The 25,877-nt window shown below is 33.8% G+C and overlaps 1 protein-coding gene across 4 annotated transcripts in view; it reads right to left on the minus strand.

Annotated features, from left to right (window-relative positions):
• Positions 1 to 7,895: 7,895 nt before the first annotated feature.
• Pi4KIIIalpha (phosphatidylinositol 4-kinase III alpha) overlaps positions 7,896 to 25,877 on the minus strand; it is a 97,959-nt gene continuing 79,977 nt past the window's right edge. For all 4 annotated transcript variants that reach the window (XM_069819612.1, XM_069819620.1, XM_069819603.1 and 1 more), the window contains 12 exons: positions 25,331 to 25,512; positions 24,002 to 24,134; positions 22,153 to 22,332; positions 20,517 to 20,637; positions 19,642 to 19,785; positions 19,434 to 19,563; positions 17,953 to 18,130; positions 15,636 to 15,761; positions 15,196 to 15,318; positions 13,949 to 14,072; positions 12,998 to 13,157; positions 7,896 to 8,354 (listed from right to left, as the gene is read on the minus strand). In XM_069819612.1, the coding sequence (XP_069675713.1) occupies positions 8,129 to 8,354; positions 12,998 to 13,157; positions 13,949 to 14,072; positions 15,196 to 15,318; positions 15,636 to 15,761; positions 17,953 to 18,130; positions 19,434 to 19,563; positions 19,642 to 19,785; positions 20,517 to 20,637; positions 22,153 to 22,332; positions 24,002 to 24,134; positions 25,331 to 25,512 (1,827 nt within the window). In that variant the 3' untranslated portion in view covers positions 7,896 to 8,128. The remainder of the gene's footprint in view (positions 8,355 to 12,997; positions 13,158 to 13,948; positions 14,073 to 15,195; positions 15,319 to 15,635; positions 15,762 to 17,952; positions 18,131 to 19,433; positions 19,564 to 19,641; positions 19,786 to 20,516; positions 20,638 to 22,152; positions 22,333 to 24,001; positions 24,135 to 25,330; positions 25,513 to 25,877) is intronic.

Below are 25,877 nucleotides of genomic sequence, written 5' to 3' on the forward strand. Positions count from 1 at the left end.
ATCACAGTTCACACAATTTCATATTCATTATACAGTAGAACCTCTATTATCCGTGGTAATGAATGGAATGGACTGAATGGTTAATCGAAAAAATTGGATAATCCGTACCGTAAGAGATTTTTGTAAATTTAGTGAATAATATTTACACTTTCGTAATTTCGTCCATAGTCTTCTATTTAACATGCTAGGTGGTGGCTGAGAAGTTCACTCATTTAAGTCTGGTTGTAAACGATGAGTTTTTAAGGGTCAAGGAAACTTCTTGTAATAATTGTTTCTGGAAATATATTAATAATGGAGGTCTCGCGTTGCAGATTTACATACTTTATACACTTCAATCTCGTATTCTGATGCGAGGTGACCACAGTTTCTCTTTCCCCAAACCATTCAATTGTTTACACTTTTTTATACTTAGCACAACAAGATTTCTTTTGACACCCATAGAAGACATTTTATATAGAAGTTACACAGTACGACAATTCGAACAGTAGACCATACTGTGTAAGGAAAAAGGCTTGTAATAACACTATCTAGAAAAAATAACGTGCTAATACAATGTACAGTACTTAATATATTTCTGCAGAAAAAAACGAGGGGAAGACAGACAGATAATCCAACAATCGGTTAATAGAGTGACGGATAACCGGGGTTCTACTGTATCACAATTTACACAAATAGAAATATATCTACAAGAACAACTTTAAGAAATAAAGTCACATCTTAACTGACGAATATAAATAATTATGTTTAGGTGTCGCAAAAATGGCTTCAATTAGCGTTCTATAAACACAAATATCTATCATCACAGCTAACATTAGAATCTTAAACTAAATAATGCTAATGCTTGCGAGGAAAATTATTTCAAATATTTGGATCATGTTACATAAAGCCAATTCCTAATGTTAACCCCACCACCACTGCCACCATCATCCATACCTAACACCAAATTCACAAACTTACATTATTAATAAATAATTACATTGGAAATCATTTGTTAAAGGAGCTGTTCTACCAGCTAAATGATATACTTAACATTATAAAACTGTTTATATAGCACCATGTTAGTTAGTTACCATTCCAATAATGTCATGTCACCACTAAACAATGTAGTGAGTAAAATGGTGACAGACAGTATGCCTGATTTAAAATCTTACAATTTTATTAAAATGACTGTTCAAATGCATGCAGCTGTGCCAGCAGCTTTGATCTCACGGCCCACAAGGCAGTCACAAAAGATTCCCTTCAACATTCATTCATCATTGTCAATAATTATTTTTTTTGTTCTGACTCTATGAGCAACTCATAGATATTGCTACTGCCGAAAAGAACAGACAACTTAGTTCCTCAGAGACTCTCCAGAGTGCACCACTGGCAGTGGCTCCATATTACACTTGTAATGAATGATGATGGAGAATTTTGTCAGAGAAACTGGAGTAACCGGAGAAAACCCCTGTGTTGCCAGGACCATGGGCTTGCCCAACAAGTTATAAAGTCAGGATAGAGCAGGATCTGAATCCAGGCTCTCTGACTTACAAGCACAGTGCTCTAGCATTGAGCCACCGTTGTATTAGATTGAAAATAAAATACCGTATTTTATCAAATACTTCACGTACTATTTTCCGAAATATACAGGGTGAGTTTTAAGTCCACCGACAAACTTCAGGGGGTGATTCAGGACTGAAAATGGAGCACAAAAGTTCATATCATCTTGTTGTGTCCAGAAACGCATAGTTTCCACGGTAGATGGCACACTGACGACATTCTCTCATAACTTGCAGTGTGCGTTTTGTATGTTGCAGGTAGTGTGATTTACACAAGTAGAAGCACAATGGTTCGGTATTAATTCCAGGAACAAGCCGAGATGGTGTTCGTGCGTGTGATATGGGTGGTGCTGTCTGTCAGGGTACGTGGCTCGGTACATCCGTGCTTCCTCTCGACCGTTTCCACCTGCTTGGTCATACACGAACACCATCTCGGCTTGTTCCTGGAATGAATACCGGACCATTGTGCTTCTATGTTGCTTAAATCATACTATCTGCAACATACAAAAAGCACACTGCAAGTTATGAGAGAATGTCGTCAGTGCCATCTACCGTGAAAACTATGCATTTCCGGATACAAGGTGATATGAACTTTTGTGCTCCATTTTCAGTCAGAAATCATCCCTTGAAGTTTGTCGATGGACTTAAAACTCACCTTGTATAAGTAAAAATTAGGAGTGCGTGGTTTATTTGTAATGCAGCTGGCAACATTGTTAAACTGAACTGTATTTGTGTTTAATTATTTTTAATTTGCCGTGAATATACATTTGTTTAAAGTATCATTTTTGTAATTTGTGATTTTTATTTTATTTCTCCCTTTTCTGCATTTCAAAAGTGGAGTGCGCGGTTTATTCGAGAAAATATGGTACATAGCTTTATTTAAAAGCACTCACAAACCTCAAAGATGGTGTAGAAAATACTGACCCTTAGTATCCACACACTCCTTAATAGCCAATACAATTCCTCTCGTTACAGAGTGAATTTTTTAATGTATTTTCCTGTACTTTTTCCAGAATATGGGGATTCATCTTGTACATTTCATCTTTAATATTCCTCCAATGTTGAACATCAAAAGGAAATATATCCTAGGATCGAGATGGCTACAGATTTCTGCTTAGTAATTTATCATCTCTCATTTTATGGATAAATTTATTTGACAAATATTCTAAACAAAGTGTTATATCATCAAGGATTTCCTGCATCAAAATATGATGTGCCCACCTATGTTTTTCATCTTGTAAACTTTCAGTCTTTCGAAATTTTTCAACTAGATCATACACTGTTGCATGACAATTAACTTTTAACAACTGGAAAAATAATTTCATGGCAATTAATTTTTCACAACTGGAAAAATAAATTAACTGCTAACCTTCTCTACACTTGTCGAGCAGAGTTAGTGAGTGCATGAGAAATAAACTCTAGCTGTTGTATAGTAACTCAAGAAACATCCATTCCAATCACATGATCACCATAAAAGAATTGTCATTCAAGCGAGCTGCTAGACCTAGCAGCAAACCAGCTCTTTCTATAGTGACTGGGGGAGTTCAATTTATCTTGTGTTTAACCCAAGTTATCTTACTGTTATATCACGCCTTGATCTTAGACAGCCTATACAGTGAGAGATATGTCAATTTAAACTCATAAAAGCCATAGCTACCACTGATTAATAAGCATAAATTGGTTTCCAGATCTAATTAATTGTAATTACCTTCGGATAAAATATACCACACAAATTCTCATACTATGAAACAACTGCAGGAAAATATATGCTGCGAAATTCACTCCATGATAAGAGAAAAATTACCTATAGTAGTTACTAAGGAGGTTTGTTTGTTGTTGAATGCTTGTAAATAAAGCTACTGTATGTATTTTATTTTTATTTTAATATGACAACAATTTGTGGTAATAATGAATGAGTGTCTAAGAGATTATGTTCAAACATTCTTGCAGACTGCATGGAGGCAGCCATTAGTGCTGCTTCAACAGTGAGGTATTAACTCAAATACACTGTATTACTACAGTCTAGTATATACAGTCACGAAGCTCAATACGTAGTAAATATGCAAACATTAGATAGTTGCTCACCACTAGGATCGCTAATATCGCCTCATTACAGCCAATGCAAAATAGTACCGGCACAGTCTATTGTTTCTAGCACCCTCAAAACTCAAGCTTCGTGACTGTATATAGTAGACTGTGGTATTTCTGCAGTGTGTAAAATATAGACTGTATTTAAATACACAATGTAACCCAAAAATGTGACACACAAATATAAATAATATTCATATCATTTTTAAAGTTAAATTATGGTGTATTAACTCTTATTTTATCATCACAGCAACAAGATATTCAAGAAGAGAGTCTCGATATCAAGATAATGAACTAATATTATTTATCAATTAAATCTGTATTCAATTCGATGTAAGAGCTAATTTATAATACAAAAATTACGTATTCCAAAATTTCAAATGTATTTCTTTTTCATTATTATCGAATATGCGCTACATTCTGATTATAAAATGCACGATTTATTGCAAGGGAAACCAACAAAAACAAAACTGCAAGGCATATTCAAACCAAAACCGTAAACAAAGACCTCTCTTTAATAATGTTATGATAATTTAACAATCAATCTTCTTCATGTATCCAGCTGTCTGCTGACAACATGAAGTCCACTATAGTCCACTGTAGTCTTTTCAGTTTTTGTTTTTCAATGATAATTTAACAAGTCTACGTGGACTTTTAACATTATTAATATCAATAGAGGAATCCTTTTGAAGGTTCAATTTATCCTGCAGAATTTACAATCTTCTTAATCCATAAAATAATGTTAAGTACAAAGCATAATGTGACACTAAGGTAACAAATATTAGTTCACAAACTGGAGAACTTTTGCAAAAGTTACAGAATGAGTACAGAATAAATGGAAGAAGACATCAAATGCATGACTATTTCTTCGAGAAGGAAAAATACTAGCAATATTATTTATTTTTAAGAGCTATCTTTGAGGACATAAATCACTGTAAAATAAATACAGGTATTACACAATCTTGTCCCAGCTAGCATCTTCATGCAAACAGTTTGTACTGTTCTATTGGGAATCATACAATATTGACTGTGTATATCATCTGCTGAAAATAAATTGCAACAAGCTGATTGAATCCAGCATGGTAATGAACAGCATATTGCATGCCTGCTAAAATATCCAGCACTTATTATTATGGAGTGTATTCCATTTGTACTTTTTAATTGCACTTCCTTTGTTATATTAACCTATATCTGGTGAACACATATTATACTTTGACGACGTTATATAATAGGATACCAACAAGCAAATTCACTTTTTAGAGATATTGAGGTATTTAGTTGGAATTAATTATAAACTCAAAGTATAAATTTTGTTCAATTTCAACTGAGTATAGAAGAAAATAATTTCAACACCAAACAGGGCATTATTTACCATTATAATAAATACACTATCACCTTATGATGAAGTAGATATTGCTGAAAAAATATGTAAATATAATAAAACAATGGGGATCATTAATAAAATCATGAAACCTTCACTAGTACAAAGACGCACAAGAATAGGCTTGTATAAAATCTTAGCACAGCCAGTATTAAGCTATGGTAGTGAAGCGTGGACTGTGAAGAATAAAGATGTCAGTAGAATAAAAGCAAGTGAGATGAGGTTTATAAGAGCAACAGCTGGATATACTCGCTGGGATCATAAAAAAATGAGGACATAATGCAAGAACTTCAAATAGAACCCATTATACAGTTCATCAGCAAATATCAACTTCAGTGGAAGGGTCATCTCGAACGAATGAATCGATACAGAATTCCAAAAGCACTGTTTCATTACCATCCATATGGCAAAAGATCTCTAGGCCGTCCAAAGAAGAGATGGACTGAAAATTATAGTTTGAGACCGTGACAGGCCACTTGGCCTAATACTTGTTAGGAAGACGACGACGAATAAATATTAAGTAAATTTTGCAACAACGAACTATGTGTTCGTCTGCTATCGCAGAATATAAAATGGAAGAAAAGCAAGTCAACAAGAACTAAAACTCAAAGTTGAAAGTGGAAAATAACAAACCATGTGTTCAGGTACTTTTTTAAGATAGTTTCAGCTTCCAGATGACGAAATCTAATTTTTTACAAAACTGCCAGTTGGTCTGCTCTTGGATAACTCCATCCAGTCTTTTCATTAGATCTGAGGTTAGAGAGTTCAAACCCAGCTGAAGAGCATACACTTCTAAGAACGATTACAATGCTTAGCATTTAAATACTTGATTAAGCTTAGCATTTGTTGCTTTGGAATCAGAATAAAACTAAGACGGCAATGTTGTACATTTACATCATGTAAAAAACCCAGTTCCTGAATGAAAGCGCTCCAGGAAAAATTTAACAAGAAAAAATTTAACATCATTAATCATACATAACAAAATTCAACTATCTTAGGCAACATTTTCCCCTGTCATTCTCTTAACGGAATAATGAGTTCTGTATTACAAATACCACCCCCAATCCAGGAAGGATATTCTTCATAATCAAGACTAACAAAGCTCAAAAGGTCCTAGACGACCATATATGGAGAAATTCAAATTCTGGGAAGTTGTAAAATTTGTGAACAAAGATAGTGATGTGTAGGCAGTGAAATTTAGTGTCCGATGAAACAGGTTTGCTGTTCCTTTACTATAAGTACAGATTTGTTTATTTGCGCATGAGTAATGGTTAGCAATGGAGAGGAATAGGTAGAGACCACAGATTTTCGAATGACGTGAAGTGTAGAATGAATATACAGTAGAAAGTTCTGGTAATGTTGGAGCATCAGTAGACAAATTAATTAACCATTTCAGTTTGGACTTGAAGATTGAAATACAAGAATTATTTAAGCATATCATAAACTAGTGATTCAGAAAATTTAAAAATACGAGTTACTTGATTCATATTCATTGTATGTAAATTTAAATGAATTATTCAACTCAGCAAATATTGTATAGATAAATGTTGGTAATATCGATGCACTCACAGAAAGAATTAAAATAATGAGTTATGTCAAGGATATAAAAGTACTGATTGCAATGTCGCATTTCTTACTTTGAAAAAAAAAAAAAAATAGTTTTGAAACAATCACCAAACACTTCTAATGTTAAAGTTGACGTGATCAAGACATTACGAGCTCTCGTGTTGAATTGCCCTGAATTTACATCTGCTGTGTTGAAATGTGTCTGGGTTCCTTGTGCATCTGCTGATGCAGAAAGGTTTTTCTCAAAGTATAATTTATTTCATTGTTAGTGACTACAGGCACAGAATGAAAGAAAATACTAATATGACTTCTGCTATGCTTTCATTCCACAAATAAAGACGTATGTTACATAATACAAATAATGTTTTTTTTTCTCATTGTTACAAATTTTGTTTAATTTTAATATGTAGAATAAATTAATGTAGTAAATCTTTTCTTAATCATTATTTTGACGCTTAATACGTAATATAGGGTATTTTTTGTGTAAAATTCCATTCCAATTTATACGAAATTATTACGATTATCTTACCACACTAATGTTTTATAACGATTTTTTTTCTTTCGAAATTAATGCGAAATTATGTAGTCTCTAGTCCATGATGTAAGTTACTCGTCGACTGCAACACAAAGCAAGTAAACAGCAAATGACTGCGGTGACTTTGTCTTAGGAACAACTAAGGCACAATAGTTCAACGGGAGATGACCCACGCCACCTTCTATTGTAGACAATAGAAAGACTCTACAACAGTTAACCTCTCTCCCATTGGGCACTAAGTTTCGCTGCCTGGTGATGAGAGGCACATTCTTTCAGTGTACACTCCTTTCCTTGCAATCATTCCATGCATTATCGTAATCATCGCCACCATAATCACCTTCATCATCATCATCATCATCATCATCATCATCATCATCATCATCATCATAATAATAATTACAATTATCATCATCCTCTTTATATCTATCTCTCTATCTTTTCTTAATAATAATAATAATAATAATAATAATAATAATAATAATCACGATGATGATGATGATGATGATGATAATAATAATAATAATAATAATAATAATAATAATAATAGCCACATTCTAATCTTTGCTATCATCATAATATTCACAACAAAATTATCAACATGATTATCATCATTATGATTATCACCATTAGCCTCCTCCTTCTCCTGCTTCCCATCATCATCATGATCATCATTATGCACTAAATTAAAATAGGACAAGAATGCTGTGTGTGTATGTATATGTATGTGTATGTATATGTATATGGTGTATGTATGTACATGTCTTAATACATATTTGGTCTCTCTGAAAGCTATTATACAATAATTTTAAATTCTCAGACTGAACTAATACTTAGAAAACCGGAAACTCGTTAATTTCATTAACCAACTGGGACTAGACTGTGTAATTACCCGAAATTTTTAATAACAGTTTTCATCTAACGTTGAAGTATATATCAACAATATATACATATAAGTAACCGTTATTTACATTATCCATTGTACAGAAATGTAGTGTCAACAGTGGAATGGAATATTGCACTTTAGTATGGAATCTGGTTCTGGTAATACTGGATCATGTCATAGGTTCTGGTTCGGAAGTTAAGGAAAGAGTTTCTAATGATAGAGATCATGTATGCCGCTGCTTCTTTGTCGCTGGCCTGAGGGGCGAATCTCGCTCTCAAGAGTTTGATGGTCTGCCCACGGAAGCATGGCAGACCTGTGTCCAGCATCAGTGACACCAGAGAAATTATGGCTTCCTGGTAAGGCCTGCAACAACACAGAAAAATATATTATACCTCGCAAAACAATCTCGTTTTATATCATCTGTAAAACAAGCAGTCTTGATCAAGAGTCTCAGGATCCTTACATTCTTGATGAAATACATAAAGTACATATTACATTAACTTCCATAGCCGTCATGGTGGTCTACTGGCTAGAGCACTGGACTCTTAATCCTGTGCACCCAAGTTTGATCCCCAGTGTATTTCAAGCTTGTTAAAGAACACAGTTTCTAGTTTCTATTTCATACAGCTTACAACCATCTTGAAGAGAGAAGAATCCAAAAAGGATAGCTTCCCTTGAAAAAGGGGTACCGAGCGGTAATAGCACCTAAATTAATTGTAGATCAACAATATTCTATTTTAAATTTAAATGTTATTTTTATTTTAGCATATTTTAATTTAATTTATTTTTGGGGGGCAGCTGTCCTCGACATGAATAATTTATTTTTCATATATAGAGCTGTACACATGGTTATTTACAATTAACAAGGAATGTCTTAAAACATTAATGGCTATATCTTGAAGTTCCAAAAGATCGATATGGAAACGATGAAAGAAATTGATACAAAATCTTGATATAGTGCCCCTTGCACCAAAGAGCAAGCCAATTACTGCCCAGCGACAAACAGGTATGCAGTATTTCTCTTCCAGATAAGGAAAGCATGATTAATAACGTCTTTTCTTTTCCAGATCTACTTCTTGTGGTTGGAATTCGGCACCCTCAAATCTTATAGTGGGATTGATTATGAAGCCAATCTTTTGATTGTTATCAATTGCTATGATGTCGGCACGTTTGGTGGAGCCAGTGGATGAAATACAATGTACTTCTTCATAAATGTCAAACTTTCCAGACTTCTTGAGATATTCAGCAATTCGGCTTCTAACCCAGTGATGACGATTGTTCCGCAACAGTTCCCCTTTTCTGCAGACACCAAGACATGAGGAGGGATTTCATACTCGTTGCAATGGCGGCAACGGGATTCTTGGCTCCTACCAGGGACACTACGTACTGCGATGACATTGCAATTCATTTTTATAGCGTTAGTCCATTGAGAGGTGGAAAGGCCTTTCTTGGTTGATATCCAGGAATTTGATTTTGACCATTCTGAAAAATGCGAAACACCTTTACCACGGTGGTTAAGTTTTTTCCATTCTTCAAACTGTTGATTTCGTAGTTTCTTCCGTATATTTCGGACATTAGGCTGTTCCTCAGAAGGGAAACCAAGGTGTTGTATACTGGCTCTTATTTCTTGTGCGAAATTTCTTGTAGTCGCAAGAAGAGGATCATCAATGGAATCTAACAGGTTGCATACATTAATATGTTGCAAGAATGCTTCCCATGAAGCTTTCATAATGCCCAGACCACGAACTTTTCTGGAACTATAAAGCATACTATCTGGGCTATCGATTGGCAATCCAATTATTTCCTTGGCAGCACTTCTTATCAATTTATCAATATCAAGCAGAAAACTATGTTTGAGCTTTGATAATGGAGCACATTGTAGAGGATAAATCAGACTTGGCCATATATATTGGTTTATTATATTTATCTTTAGATCTGGTTTGAGAAGCGTTGAATGTATTAGTTTGGATATACTAGTATGTAATTTATTTATAATGCCTTTCTCATCTAAAATGATATCATCTTTATAAGTGACCCCTAAATATTTGATGGTGTCATTGCTATTTGTTGACACTATATTCAAACCACTTATTGTTGTAATGTCAGATGTTTTTAGATTTCCTTTTTCTATAACAATGGCTTTGAATTTAGAGGCATTAAGTTGTAGACCTATTCGCTGTAAGTATTGAGTAGTAGTGTCAATTTGAAACTTAGCTGATTCAACATTATTTGATATGAGGGCAATATCGTCAGCGAATCCTAGAGCTGTTAAGCTCTGGCAGTATGGACTAAGTTGGTAACCAAATTGAGAGGCATATTCAGGATCATTTAATTCCTTAAAAATGAAATCAATAGCCAGATTGAACAGAATGGGCGATAAAGGTGATCCTTGAGCAACTCCTCTACGAACGGGATGTCTTTTGTACGGGTAGCTGCATCTAATTCAATGAAGACAGAGTTATTAGTTAAGAGAGATTTTATTAGGGATTTCATTTCCTGAGGAACAGAGGTCGAATTAATAGACTGTTCAATTTGTTGATGTCCAATATTATCAAACGCTTTGGAAACGTCCAAAAACGTGATACAACAATCTTTCTTCTTTAATTTAGAGTGTTGAAGACAGCTGTTAACCAGTGAAGAATTAATAAATGTTCCCGGAGTTCTTACAAATCCTCTTTGTTGAAAAGATAGTTTCAGAAAAGGTCAAATTTTTCTTTCTAAGGTCCTTTCAATAATTTTGCGTAAAATAGAGAAAATAGTTATGGGGCGCCAATTAGTAATTATACTCGGATCTCCAGATTTATGAATTAAGATGGTACGGCCTCTTCTAAAGGATTTGGGAACATAATTCCAAGCAAGCATTATGTTGGCAATAATGCAAATAATATTAGAGCATTTTAGTTCTTTTATTACCTTAAGTAATATCCGAGCAGGGCCAGGTGCCGTATCAACATTCATTCCTTTCATGGCATGTTGTATGTCTTCAATTGATATCAAATAGTGAGAATCATTTATACCATCATTCTCAGGGAAAGTGTAGTTGTCGAAAGTGGAAACATTTTCTGTTCCTAATGTTTCAGAATAAAATTCATAAATACTAGAAATGGGAATTTTGCATTGTGTAACCTCTGTATCATGCATTATAGATTGAACTATCTTCTTACGTCTAAAATAATAATAATGTTGAACGAGATCATAATTACATTGTTGTTTTTTCCTTTCTCGAAAACGTTTATCACGACGTGTGGGATTACTGGACTGAGAAAAGTTTGATTGTTGCTGATTGAGTTTCTTGGCTTTCCATGCTCGAAAGTACTCGACAGCTGGGCTTTCCGTGCTCGAAAGTACTTGACAGCTGGGTGTTCAGGACCTTTACATTGAGCTGTAGCATTCCGTAGAAATGTAAGGAAACTATGTATAAGTTCATTAAACTTATTGTCATCAAATTTATTATCATCTTTAAATTCATTAGATATTTTTAAAAACTGTTGTTCCCAAAATTTTAAGTCCTCTTCATTTTTAAGAGATGAACTATCTTGACTCAAGCAATCATTAACATTTGGAATTGTAGGATTTGGGTCATATTTTGTTGAAATATTTCGTCTATATATCAGGATGGGCACGAAATATATGACTGTTGATACGACGAAATGATTTACCACAGTAAGGGCATGTAGAGTTTGAAATCGATTCTTCTGAGTCTATTTTTTTTCCATTAAAAATTTTGCTTCTGAGTCTTGAATGCTACTTTTGAATGAAGAGGAAGTATCATGGAGGTTAATGCCGACAGACGGGGAGTCTTGTTTAAGACTGTGATTACGAGCTATATGGATATTTAGTCCACGTTTTGTAAACGATTTCCCTCATAGGTTACATATAAATGAATGAAGATTATCTGTTAAGGTTGAAGGAATTTCAGAAACAATATCAGCCGTAGTAGATGTAGCGGAAACAGATGTCATAACATAGAGTATATAATTGTAGTGGGTTATGAAAACAGTTAAGAATAATATTCAGCGATACACAAGAAGTTAATATACGAAATAGAGAAAAAAACGTCCTTAACAACCACATAAACAAAGCCAGTTTCTTTGTATAGAATGAAAAAATTAGAATTAAATTGGTATGCATGGATTAAAAGCACTCCTAGTAATTGTAGATATTAGAAATCTTCTAATAAATACACTGCACTAACTGTTTGGCAGAAAACGAATCACTAATATAGTTAAAACAGTGAAATAACACCACAAAATAAAGATACTGTATCTAACCATGCAGACCTTTCTTCTACTGACACTAATGTATAGTACATCATTTTTTCAATATTTTGACTAGTAACAGAATTGGGGACAATATTAAAACATGTAAAACTTAAACAATTTCAGTTATTTATTAACAACGTTCTATAGGATAAGAAGAATAAATATTAAAGAATACAATAAAAGCATAAAATAATGACGTTTTATATTTTAAGTATTTGAGAAAAAAAAGCAAAATGCTAGAGAGGATGCTGTTCTCAGTGACAACTTTTTTAATTGATCTTGTAATAATATAGAAAATGGGAGATACAGTTTCTTGAAGTCAAGTACTTGTGTTTAAAAATTTAAGAGAAATCTAATTTTATAATTTAAGAAATAATGTATGTCAATCAATTTTCATTATGTTAGCTTGGGGACATCAAATATGTAACTTTGCAAAAATGATCGATGAGTCAAATTCAACACTGAAATCGAAGTTATATGCATCGATTCTGCAGCACTAATAATTATATTGTCCAAAAGAGACAAATACTTGTAGTATACCCACTCACTGTGCAATATACAGAACTCCCGAAATGACTGAATTCAGTACTGTACGTAATTCATAATCTTGCTGACATATTAACCGTGAATAATGAAAACAAATAACAGCATAAAACAATATAATCAACTGCATATTGTGAATACAGATGCTGGGTGATGCATAAAAAGATAGTAAAACAAGGTTTCTGCACAGCTAACACTCACCTCACTGCCAAGTAGGCTTGCACACAGAGTTCCATGAACCAACGGAATGGTGATGCTTCCATTTTACCTCCCATCACCATTACCATCTCATCTGTCAGCTTAATATCTGGCTCAAACCCCAGATTACCGCCAGGGGAACTTTCAAACATGAATCCAAAATCTGAAACATGTCAAAGCAATCAGTTTGCTTTTCTATTATGAACTTGAATTTTTTTTTAGTTTTTTTTTATTTATTATTTTTTTTTATATTTATTTTTTGTAAGTTTATTTACACAAGCTTTAACATCTGTGGTCATATCATTTGTTAGGATCTGTAGGTATACCAGTAGACCGTTGTTACTATTGTTGAGTTCCTGTTTCTGTTGCGTGTTGTAGATGACTTGTGTTCACGTAACTGATTTTAGATTTTGATTAATGTTTATAATATTGGTGACTAAGGCGGTGATGAATCATGGTATATAAATTTCCAATCCTGCATTTGCCTTTGTGACTGAGGGAAACCATGAAAAAACCCAGTCAGATTGGCTAGCCACAGGGTACGTGAATTTGTTTTATTTGTAGTAATACCAGTACTGTATATGGTGTAGGCTATGATTAACATGAACAAGACACATGGGTGGAACTAAAGATAATGAACATAATACAACAAATATTAACTTACAACTTACTTTAATTCTAATACAATACAACAAAGTGGTTACCAAACTTTTGAGACTGCAAACCTCTGTCAGAATGATCTGAATTTGGCGAACCCCTTATTAATAGAAATAATATTTAACAAGCACAAATTAACTTAAAGTTGTCGTAGTTACGAAAAATAAGCCTACCCTAAGATTCTCCTCCGAAAATGACGCAACAACGCATAAAAAATTGAAACTACTTAAGTTCAAACAATTATTCATTAAATTACAGGTACTGCAGAAGTAGGTACTTATGTGTCAATTATTTTACCTATATGTATGATATGACCATCAACATCCAACATGATGTTTCCATTGTGACGATCCTTTATCTGAAGTAAGAACCCAATCACACTATAGGCGGCCATTGATTTCACAAAATTGCGACGTGCATGCTGAAACAATAACATGCACAGATTATGTAATGAAAGCAACATAACATCCTAACAAATAAACACAGCTCTGCAATACAATGTACTTATCAGTGGCGTATGCAGAATTTTGTCAAGGGGGACGAGGGGTCATTATTAAAAATTTTTTAGAATTTACATTATCGATATTTTAAATTTTGTGTATTATTATTATTATTATTATTATTATTATTACGTTACGGTATATTTATTAATATTATAGAATGTTCTAAAGAACATATTCATGAATAGCTTTATAAAACCTTTCAAACATAATTTCTTCACCCATCCAATTTTTAACAAATTTTAACTTCTGTTTAATCTTGTATAATAAAGAATGCTTGTGTCATTATTACACTTACACAAGAAATTTATATTAAAAATATGAACAATGTCAAATGCACAAAATGTTAAAACAACGTTTCACAATAAAGTCAGAACTCAAAATAATGAACAGGTGAATACTGCTCTTAAAATGAGTTTAAAATCGACAATGCACAATATTTTGAATGGGTTATTTATGAAAGGGCCTAAGTCTTGAATACTAAATTGTTAGCAATTTAAGAAAAACTGCTTACATGCCGAAATTTTGAAATTAAGGCTGAAATAAAAATTGTATTATAAATTCTACTACACATTAGAGTGTGAAACTTAGTCCTCTTCATATCTAAATATGATGTATCTACACCCAAAGGGTAGTTTTTACATTACAGACTCATTTTCACAAAATTAGCGACTTAGGCCCTTTCATAAATAACCCATTCATTTAACATCTGCACTGCAGAACTATGAAACCTTTGCAATATATTTCACAACAAGTTCAATTTCATATTGTGTTGATTCATTTTATTACAAGGTCTCTTATTATTATTAGGTGGTAGGTCTCTCTATAATAAAGATAGCAATGTTATAATAATTCGAACGTGCTATAGCACCAAGCATAGGGATTATACTGAAGGAAGGATAGAAGAACTATGCCTTATGTCGATGTAGATTTTGTTACTGTGACAGTAAAAATTAGAGAAGGGAAAACGATTATGGATAAAAAAATACTCAAATCCAAATAGGTTCCACCTTGCGTTCACCCCTGACTTATCAAGACTATTACCTGGAATTCCTTTGTCGTCTCGTCACCATATTTCTTGATGAAGTACTCATACATGCCAATGTCTGTCTGACGCCCCAGTTGATCACGAGATTTGGCATTTGGAACACATTCTATTACACCACACTGAAAATTGTTTCACAGTTTTAGAAATAAGTAACTTTTTTTATACGTTTTCAGTTCAAAGAGCTGATCAGAAAAGAAGCACTTAATACTATAATGATCTAAATAGAGAAAAAGCTAAGGTGGATTGTATAGAAGAGGTGTTGATTAGATTTCTTACAGTGTTGGTAATGAATAAAGCAGAATTCACGACATTTCAAACATCAGCTCTCGTCTTCAGAAGTGTATCCTCCTCGTTAGGGGTGTTACAGACAGCTAAATCCACTAGAATGACTGTGCAAGATGATTTTGTTTTATTTCCTTCAATTTTGTTCACTTACCCCAGGTGCAGTAGCAACCACTCTATACGGAAACAGGTACAGATCCAGTCCCACTTGTTGGAAAATGTTCTTGAATATTCCTATCACTTGCAACGCAAGCATATCTTGACGCACATCATCTCCAACCTACGTCACAAAAGTTAATATAAGTGTCAATGTAAGACTTAAAATTACATTGCTGTAACGATGATAGATTGTATCAATTATCATAAACTTTCTTGTCACTGTCTAACAATCTCACTCTCATTGTAATTTCATTATTTTATACCCAAAATATTTAGTACATTTTATAAAACTTACATTTAGATTCATATCTGGATGGAATTAAGCCAACCAATAATTTAAAAAAAACTGAGATATTTGCACAGATCTGTTGGCTGAATTATTTACCTTGGAAAAATCTGTCTGCTATTTATAAGCAAAATTCGTTTATTGCATAAAATTTATTTATTTTGTTTTGCAATATTAAATCAACTGCTGGTCTGTTATTAAAAATCGGTTAGCTTTTTTTATTATTATTTGTGCTATTTTTTGTAATAGTATGAATATTACAATATTTCTTGCATAAAGTGTTTAATAAAAACCAGAGTTATTTCAATGATCAGTATCTCGAAATCAGGTTTTTGGCTGTTGGCCTCTTGCTGCGTAACTCCGTCCATTTTAAAGTCAGATCAGAGGTCAAATTTTAGAAAAAAAAATTCAAACTTTGCACTGTAAAATACACCACCCAGTTTCAGGGTTAAAACTGAAGTTGTATTGGTTTGACTGTTTAATTTTTGTTTCAGTTTACAAATTGAGGATAGGAGGGATCTACAGTATGATAACAGAAGTAATTAATAACAGGCATACAATACATTTTTTTCTTTATATGAAGCGAAATTCCGAAATTAGTCCCAGTTCACAACAAATTTTTCACTATGATTCACTACTAATTATGTATGTTGGCATTGCCTGTAAATTACTACTAAAAACATTCAATCATTCTCTTAGTTAGCAGTTATTTCGTAGAATAGATAGAAAGACTAGACTGGAAGATAGTTGTTGTTTAGTCAACTGTCCAAAGACAGATCTGAACCTCACAAGTGATACCAAAAAGGCACTACTTATGACGCAACTAAGCTAGGAGATAATGGGATAGGTAGCCAGTTTCTTTCCAGCACCGACTAGTTACACATTAAGGCTGGTTCACAATAAACTGGGAACGAGAAGCAGAGGACGTGTATATGACAATTTTTTATTCACAATAAACCGAGAATGTAGATGACGATGCATATCGATATGTATTTCAATTACGATATGTAAAGTCGATATTATGCATTCTGATGTTATTTGTATATAATTGACCAATGGCGTTCTCTCATGAGTACAAAGCAGCCAACATAAACACAGGTTAACCAACTTCGAAATTTCAGCTGAAACATTTCATTAGGTACGGTACTATAAATATGCCCATCACAACCTATTTTAAGTCTACCATAACGTAAAATAATTAGAGAAGAAAGATTTGTAATAGAACAAAAATGAACATAACAGTAGTTATTGAATTGAAGCATGAATATGTAGTGTGTAATACAACCAATACAGTAATAAAATATGATTCGCTTCCGATCGGTGTTCAGAGATGCAGCTATTGAAAGCCGCATATTCTCCTTCTTTTTCTCATCTTTATACGAGGCGTGCCGCTTATCGTAAAAGTAAGGATTTTCCTCAACACTCAATATTAGAATCTCATCAAATAAAACTTCCTCCATGATGCACAGCACAGAACAAAATAATGCATAGGTTATGTCACGGTCTTCTTGCTACAAAATATACGACGACAAAATAGCTTTTAGATGGCAATAGAATGAATCTAGTGGGCTGTGATCGGAAATGTGAACGCCAAAGTTGAAACTTGGCCAACTCTCTGTTCCTGATCTCGGGCTCCGGCAAGCTTTTCGTTAATTGTGAATGCTCACATTTAAATGTACACATTTTAACAATTTTACCGTTTTCATTTTCGTTCCAATTCTCGTTTCCGGTTTAATGTGAACCAGCCTTTACACTAATCGGACTTCAGATGTAGCCTATACAGACAATTGTTCAGGTGTCACACCACTCTGGTAGCTTAGACCACCATCAGCCCCCACCCCCAAGAACAGAAAGTACACATGGTTACACTTGGCAACACGCATTCATGGTGCAAGTACTATATGACAATGTTGCAAGCTCCCAATTGAATGGTGCTCAGAGATTCGTCAAGGTCAACCTTCTTCCCATTTTACAGATTGTGTAGTGTTGATACCCAACATGTAAAAATACGAACAAGTATGCTTACTTTGAAGATCGCAGCCTGCCATATTTCCTGCTTCATGCTGCTGGAGTTGATATCCCTCAAGGCAAGATGCTGTGACTGTGATGATTGCTGTGAGGACACAGCCATAGCCACGTTCTCCAGCTCATTGATACCACAGCGTCGAACACGGAATCGCGCCAGGTATGGAGCTTTGGCTGCACTGCAGGGACATGATTAAAATTCTTTCAGAGTAAGCACATGGCATTATAAGACGGATGAAGAAAAAATAATATTATCAAAAACAAAAGATTTCAGTAATCTAAATAAATAGGGGCCTGAATTTTTACCATCTATTTTCATCAAAACTTAGCATCTATTTTTCTGAAATGAGCATCTACTTTTCTTTTCCAAATTAGCGTCTACTTTTTCCTCCAAATTAGCATCTATCTCTTTTTCCTAAGGAAATTTTAAGCATTCTACCTTACATTTCTCAAAAGATAACATTGTGTGTTCGGGTTCAACCAAACGGTAAAACATTTGTGCCTCACTATGTGAAGAGTTAGAAAATATTATAATGAAATGTATTGTAAATAATAATAATTATAGGCCTAATTAAATAATTAGCCCTATGTTTGGTACATAACACACGTTAGTACTAGTTATTTTAGCCCATTTTATGTAAACCCCATATTAATGAAAAACCTCTATTTAAGAGGAAAAAAAAAAGTAATCCCTCAGAAATTTGTTAAAAATGGGTTCTACTGTAATTATTATTATTTGCTTTATTTGTTACTGACTCACTTTATAATACTTAATATTTAAATATAATAAAAGTCTAAAAACTTTACAACTTTATTACATTTGCATATAATTAATATTAAAATAAAAAATATATGAATTAATTAATTTTAACAGAACAGAAAACCAAAAAAGATCTTTGAACAGTTAAGCAGAATTATTAAAAAAGTTCTTTAAAATACAATTTACACATATTAAGAATTTACAGCAGTGAAAACTCTGAATGGACGAGAAAGGTGAGTATTGCAATCAAAAGAAACATAAAGATAAATAAATATCAAAGTCTACAAATATACAAAATATGAAAGGACAGGGAAAAAAAAACGTCGATATCCACCTATCGACATTTTTGAGTTAAGTAGTCCACTCTGTTGTTCTTCAGAGGTTTTACGAGCATGTAGTCCTTGTAAAACAGATTTGAAGATTTGTACTGCGGGGAAAGAACAGTCGATGTCAACGTGTTAAAATGTCATTTTCTCGGAACAGCTTATTATAGACATCGACGTTTCTTTCCCCTAATCTTTCAAATACAAAAATTGTTTATCAAATTGGAATGAAAGAAGAATAGGGTGCCTAAAGCAATGAAACGAACTATCAATACTTATTCTATAATACATTAACCATGCATTTTAATGCAATGAGAAAGCTCTGAAAAGAAAACTGTCTGTAAAAATAGCACAGAAGCCTCTAAAATCAAATGACCTATTTGAAGTGCCATGACAAACCTCTGCATTGGTGTTCCACTTTTGTAATCAATGTCTACAACCATAGCTTCAGGATTAGAAGGCAGGTAGCAGCCTTCCTGCACCTGGACCTTGCTGAGTGCCTCCAGACAAGCTCGTTTTCGTTCAGCACCTACACAAAAAGTTTTCAATATTAAATAACACAGCAATCTTTTATTATTGAAATGTTATTTTCAGTTTCAATACTAACCTTTGGGAAACGGTCGAATTTCACCAGAAATGTTCGTTATTTTACCAAAGAAATCAAACTCTCGTTCATAGAACTGCTTTGCAGGTCCAGACAGGGAAGATACAATGCTCTTGATTAAAGATTCAAGTGTATCATACAGAGAAGCTGAAAAGAAGACAAGGTCACAAAGTAAAGTATCTCTCTTCAAACATATACGAAAATGATATTTTAACACTAAATCTTTATTTTACGAGTTATTAGCTTGTAACGTAATACTACAAAATACTCTCTACTGGGAAATTTTGTTGCCCCCTTTATTGTACTCGTATTATATCTTAGAGAAAAGAAAATGTAGTGAATGGCTAGAAAATGACATTTGGTTATTATCAGAAGTGTAGGAGAAATTTAATACAGATTTGAAAAGAGTAAAAATAAATAAGTCTATTTATGAAAAAATGGCGGAGAGGAATTATACATATATGGAAGGTAACAGAAGATTGGTGAAAGATGTTTCATTGTAATAAATCTTCGATTAACTGATTCCATTTCCAGATTTTAATGAGCCTGTATTGCAACAATAATATTACAATTAGGGATTATTTTAAAAATGTTTCTAATTACAAAATAATATAGACAGCAATAGTATAAATTAAATACAAACTAACAAATTTTAATAAATAAATTTCTATAACAAACTGGGGAAAAAGATACTATTGCAATTAGGAAGATTTTAAAAATGTAAACCAAAAATGAGAAATATCGTACTTTTTAAAAGTTAAATTATTGAGACTTAATGATAATTACTTTTGTCTTTTATATTTTGTTGTTTAATGTATTGAACCAGATCAGAGCTATTACAGAATGCACTCTGCATTTCAAAAACACACAATACTCACAATCCTTCTGCTGCATATCTTCATCGACGTACATGTTTGTTCTCATGTTCCAAATCAACTGGTGGCCAACAACTTGCGACTTCCTTGCGATATATTTGATGAATTCAATGACATAGCCCATCTAGTAATGCAGAAGCATATTATTACACACATATTTCACGAATAACACATTTTAATCAAACATCTAGTAGCATATGCTGTACAGTAATGAATGAATATTCATTTCATATTTCACCTAGGTTCTTGAATATAAATTATTTCTTACAATTTTTACAGAAAAACTTAACAAATACTGTAGAACTTAAACATTAAATCTCATGTTTTGGCAGGATGCAATGTTTCTTTAACAACTTTTACACTGAAATTAACAGCTAACACGCTATTACATGCCAAGAACACGAAGTCAGTGAGCCTACAGAACATTATAGAAAGCCGAAAAACCAAGTAAAAAAAGATTTATATCATAGCGGAAGCAAGAAAATAAAACTAATGTGCAATAAAACGAAATTTAAAACTCTAAAAAAAATTACGTCTTTAAATGTTACATACACACAAAACTGTTACATATGCATAGAATGTGCGATATTATTAATCAGAAGATAAGAGTTCCTTGCTGTCTCCAGAAATGTAAGCCCATCAAATAAATTATGTCTTTGCATTTAAGTGCATGGCGTGGGTTTAGATCATCTTGCATCTTGAAGAAATTATAAAATCTTTGTTGCTTCATAACATGTCCGTCGCGCTGACCACATTACCCCATCCTTCCAAACTCTATACTGGCTACGGTTTAACGAACGTAGAAATTTTCATTCTCTTGTTCTCCTTTTCCAAGTCCTTCACACTTCTACACCTACCTACCTTGCCTCCCGTTTCAGTTACCTGTCATCATATCATAATCTCTTCACACGCACGCAAAATAGCCGCATACTAGCCATACCAACATATAAGACATCATCGTATTCATCATCATACACAATCTCGCTCTCGCGCTTGTGGAATACCCTACCCAGTGACATCAGAGACTGTCGGAATTTAGTAGCGTTCAAAAGCAAGCTTATTAAGCATTTTCTTACTGCGTAGAGTAGGTTTAATTTTTACTTAATAAAAGAAATGCTTCTCTCTTCTTAACTTTTACAATAAACTGTCTAGCTTTTATTAATCAGTTAATCTTTTAGTACTTTGATTTTTATTGTACTTGTAAATTTAATATTAATTGTAATTATAATATTGTAGTTGTAATCCCCTGGTAGAGGGGAAGAGAAAGCCTGATGGCCTTATCTCTACCAGGTTAAATAAATAAATAAATAACATTCGTTCTTTGATTGGACAGGTTACTGGGTGTCTGAGATTGTGCAAATGTTAATCATCCAGGAGAAATGTACCATTACATGATACAGAAAAACGATTTGTAGAACTTCGACCATAATCGAATTTAATGTTATTATATACCCAATTATGGTTGACTGCTTGACAGGAAAGACTGTAGTCACGACAATGATATTCAATAGCACTCTGTATACTCAGCTATTGTGAATATGGAATTACAAGTATAATAATAATTTTGCAGAAAAAGAACTGCTCTATTTCTTTCCAATCACCTGTCACATCTGGCGAATAATTAAAATAAAATACTTACTGTATCGTGACGAACAGCCTGCACCAGCTGAGGGATATAGAAAAGCACTGCGTCTGCAGGGTAGCTACTCAGCACTCTTACTGCATACTGTGCTGTGATTGGATGAGGAGGGAACTGACGTGAGAAGTATGACAGTGCGTGGATTGGAGAAACTGGAGCCCATGTCAGCATGTAAACCAACTGCAAACAAAAGAAAAAAATAAGAGTAGAAAAAATTTCATACAATGACATACTTAAACAACAAGCAATATAAAATAAAAGACTACACTTCCTGTGTGAACATGACACACCATTACTCAAATAGTTTTCCATGCTGGAGGCCTGGGTTCAAATACCAATGAGTTTAAACGGAATTCATGGTGGTGAAAGGTAATGTCCAGGACAGATTTCCATTGGGTATGCCTATTTTCCTTGCCAGTATTACATTATTTCTCCATCAATCATCACCAAAATAATTTTACAGATTCACTGTAATATTGTGTCTAGGATTGGAATACTCATTTAGTGAGTCTTTTCCCTCTTCACAGAATTATAATAAATTTTCAAGATTCTTTATACACAGAGACCTTACAGAAGTATAACATTGTACGGAGTGATTCTTATTGAACCGAACTCAATGTCTTGCCCACAATTCACAATCAAATGAAGGCAAAACGGTAATATTCGCAGCAGACTTACCTTTGTTCGTGTGAAACATGTGAACATCATATCAAGTGCTGGAAGTGACCGCCATTCTCTGCTAGGCACATTTCAACCCAGTGCTTATTGTTTTCTTTCATATGTGGCAACATCACAAAATCAATGTTTCTGATTTCTCTATAAATGTTATCCTCCAGCTGTCCCAGGGTTTGGGGCCTGTCGTGTAAAACTCTATCTTTAAGATAGCACCACAAAAAGCAATTAGGGCTAGTAAAATCGGGCGAACGTGGTGGTCACACCAATAGAAATAATTCGGTTGTCAAAACAACTGGATATTGTTTTCATTGAATCTTTGTATTTATGGCAGATTGCCCTATCTTGCTTAAAATATCCTTATGTTAGTTTCACGTCATCAAATTACTTCACAAACTCTGTGAATGTCTTTTTGTATGCATTAGTGTTAATCATACCCCGAAAACAATAGGCTTGATAATCACTAAACCAGATATATGGTGCATCATACTCCCACTTTCACTGGATGTAGCCTAATTAGGATTCATGCATTTCATATTGCTGCCCTCCAAACTTCGTCCTGAATTTTCGTTGGGTTTCAAGGAAAGGTCCTGCGACCCAAGAAGAATGCACAATGAACATACATTCTTCAATGGAATATGTCATCTATAGTGTCTTTGATTTTTCAATTGTTGGTGAACTGCAATTGTCTTCTGTTCATAATGTATATATGGTGACATAAGGTGTGCTTGATTCTGTTGTTACTGTTAATTAATACTGAGTTCTTAGCAATAAAACCATTAACTCTCTTGCTGTCCAATATTTCTCACACAAGTGCATTTAAAAGAAAGGTTGGGCATTGCTGAAGACGATTCTGATCCATTTCGTGGGCTTACTGGAAAAAGTCCGTAACTACATTGGAAAGCAATAAAACTACCAATTTTTTTCCAGTAAGCCCAAGATTTGAAGACTGCACAATGGACAAAGTGATGAAGAACTAATTCCAATTTTGTTCAAATGCTTTGACAAACAGTCATATCCTGTGAGGAATCTAAAGGATGCAACTGTATTTTTACTTGGATTCTAGCAGTGGTTAAAAAGGAATCAGTGTTACAAAGTAATTTTTATTTTGTAACTAATTTATGGAGTTCGGATCTATAAGAATAACTGTACTATACATTAATACGAATACACTCACCTCATGAGCATCATTCAGCAATGTATCAGTAGTAACAAGATAAGGAAGTGCCTGTGGTATGTGGGAAACAACGATAGGGTTCAGCCGAACTTGTCTGGACACTTCCCGAACAATGCTGTCAGCATTCTTCAACCTTTGAATGAAAACGTAATATAAAATCTTACTTCGGAATATGTATGATAAGAACTTTGTGTTAAATATCAACGTACCTTGTTAACATGTTTCGACCTATTTTCGGTCATCTTCGGAACTGGTCATTGTTGGTCTTGGCGCCTCTTGTTTCCTGTGTGGGTGCGTTCGTAGTGTAGAGTCAAAGAGTGTATGTGTTTTGAAGTTGAGTTGTGTGTTGGGAATATCGTTGGGGTGTGTTTTCGTGTGCCTGTATATTTCATATTATTGTTCTAGTGTGTTGAGTTTCTGGCTTTTTGGTTGGATGTGCAGTATTTCCATGTCTGTCATAGCACAAGAAAACGGATACAACCCTAACATAATAGACAACATAATACGTAAGACAAAACAAAACCACAAAAAACAGAAGAATACAACACAAACACAAGAACACAAAAAATACATCACACTAACATACGATAACAAAAACACGCATCAAATTGCAACCTCATTCAAGAAATTAAACTACAACATCGTATACAGAACAAATAACACTCTACAAAAACATCTCAACACACAAACAACACAAACAAACAAATACAACCACACAGGCGTATACAAACTCAAATGTAACACCTGCAACAACTTCTACATAGGACAGGCAGGCAGATCATTTCAAACACGTTACAAAGAACACATCACAGCCATAACAAAATTACAAAACACCTCCACATATGCAGAACACATCACAAATGCCAACCACACCTACAGAGACATCAACACAGACATGGAAATACTGCACATCCAACCAAAAGGCCAGAAACTCAACACACTAGAACAATATGAAATATACAGACACACGAAAACACACCCCAACGATATTCTTAACACACAACTCAACTTCAAAACACATACACTCTTTGACTCTACACTACGAACGCACCCACACAGGAAACAAGAGGCGCCAAGACCAACAACGACCAGTTCCGAAGATGACCGAAAATAGGTCGAAACATGTTAACAAGGTACGTTAATATTTAACACAAGAAAGTTCTTATCATACATATTCCTAAGTGATACAGTATAAAAAGTTGTGTAATCAAGATGTAAAGTCTTACTATTCAATCAATTTAGCTTATTCCTCCATCTTAAATTGAAGCTGAAGGAGTGTTTATAATATGGTACATCTCTAAATTGTAATAAGTTTTTGACGAGTCTCACCTGACTGGCAAGAACACAGCAAGCGCAGGACTTATATCCCAGGCAAGACGGGCATTGTCTCTCCAAACTCGTTCTGTGACTGTCTTAGCTCGCCATGCCGCTATATTGTCCTCTCCTGGTACTTGTAACTCTGTACGTCCCATTGGGTTGTGCCAGATTAACAAGAATTCGATTTCAACTGCCTGTAGAGTAAGTATTTACAATGTGTATTTGTGGTAGGAAATAATTACAAGTTATTTTAATCAAAAGACTAGTAAGCAGTCTTGATCCCAAAAAGAACCAACCCAAATAATGCGATGAGTAGGCTCAGGTGTTTGGGTAAAGGGTGTTAAGTCATTTTTTGTGCAACTGGAGTTTTGTTCTCCAGGTGAATACACAAGTTAAATTCTACATGTGAGTGTGCGAATAAAAAGAAAATACAAATAATTTTACATCCTTCAAGAATATTTGTTATAAATCTGAGTACTGTATTATAGACTCAAAGATAACTTAAATGTGGAATTATAAATTTCTCTTGTGAAAATTTTATTAAATTGACTTAACTCAT

The sequence above is a fragment of the Periplaneta americana genome, chromosome 1 (genome assembly GCF_040183065.1).
Source record: "Periplaneta americana isolate PAMFEO1 chromosome 1, P.americana_PAMFEO1_priV1, whole genome shotgun sequence".
NCBI lineage: Eukaryota > Metazoa > Arthropoda > Insecta > Blattodea > Blattidae > Periplaneta > Periplaneta americana.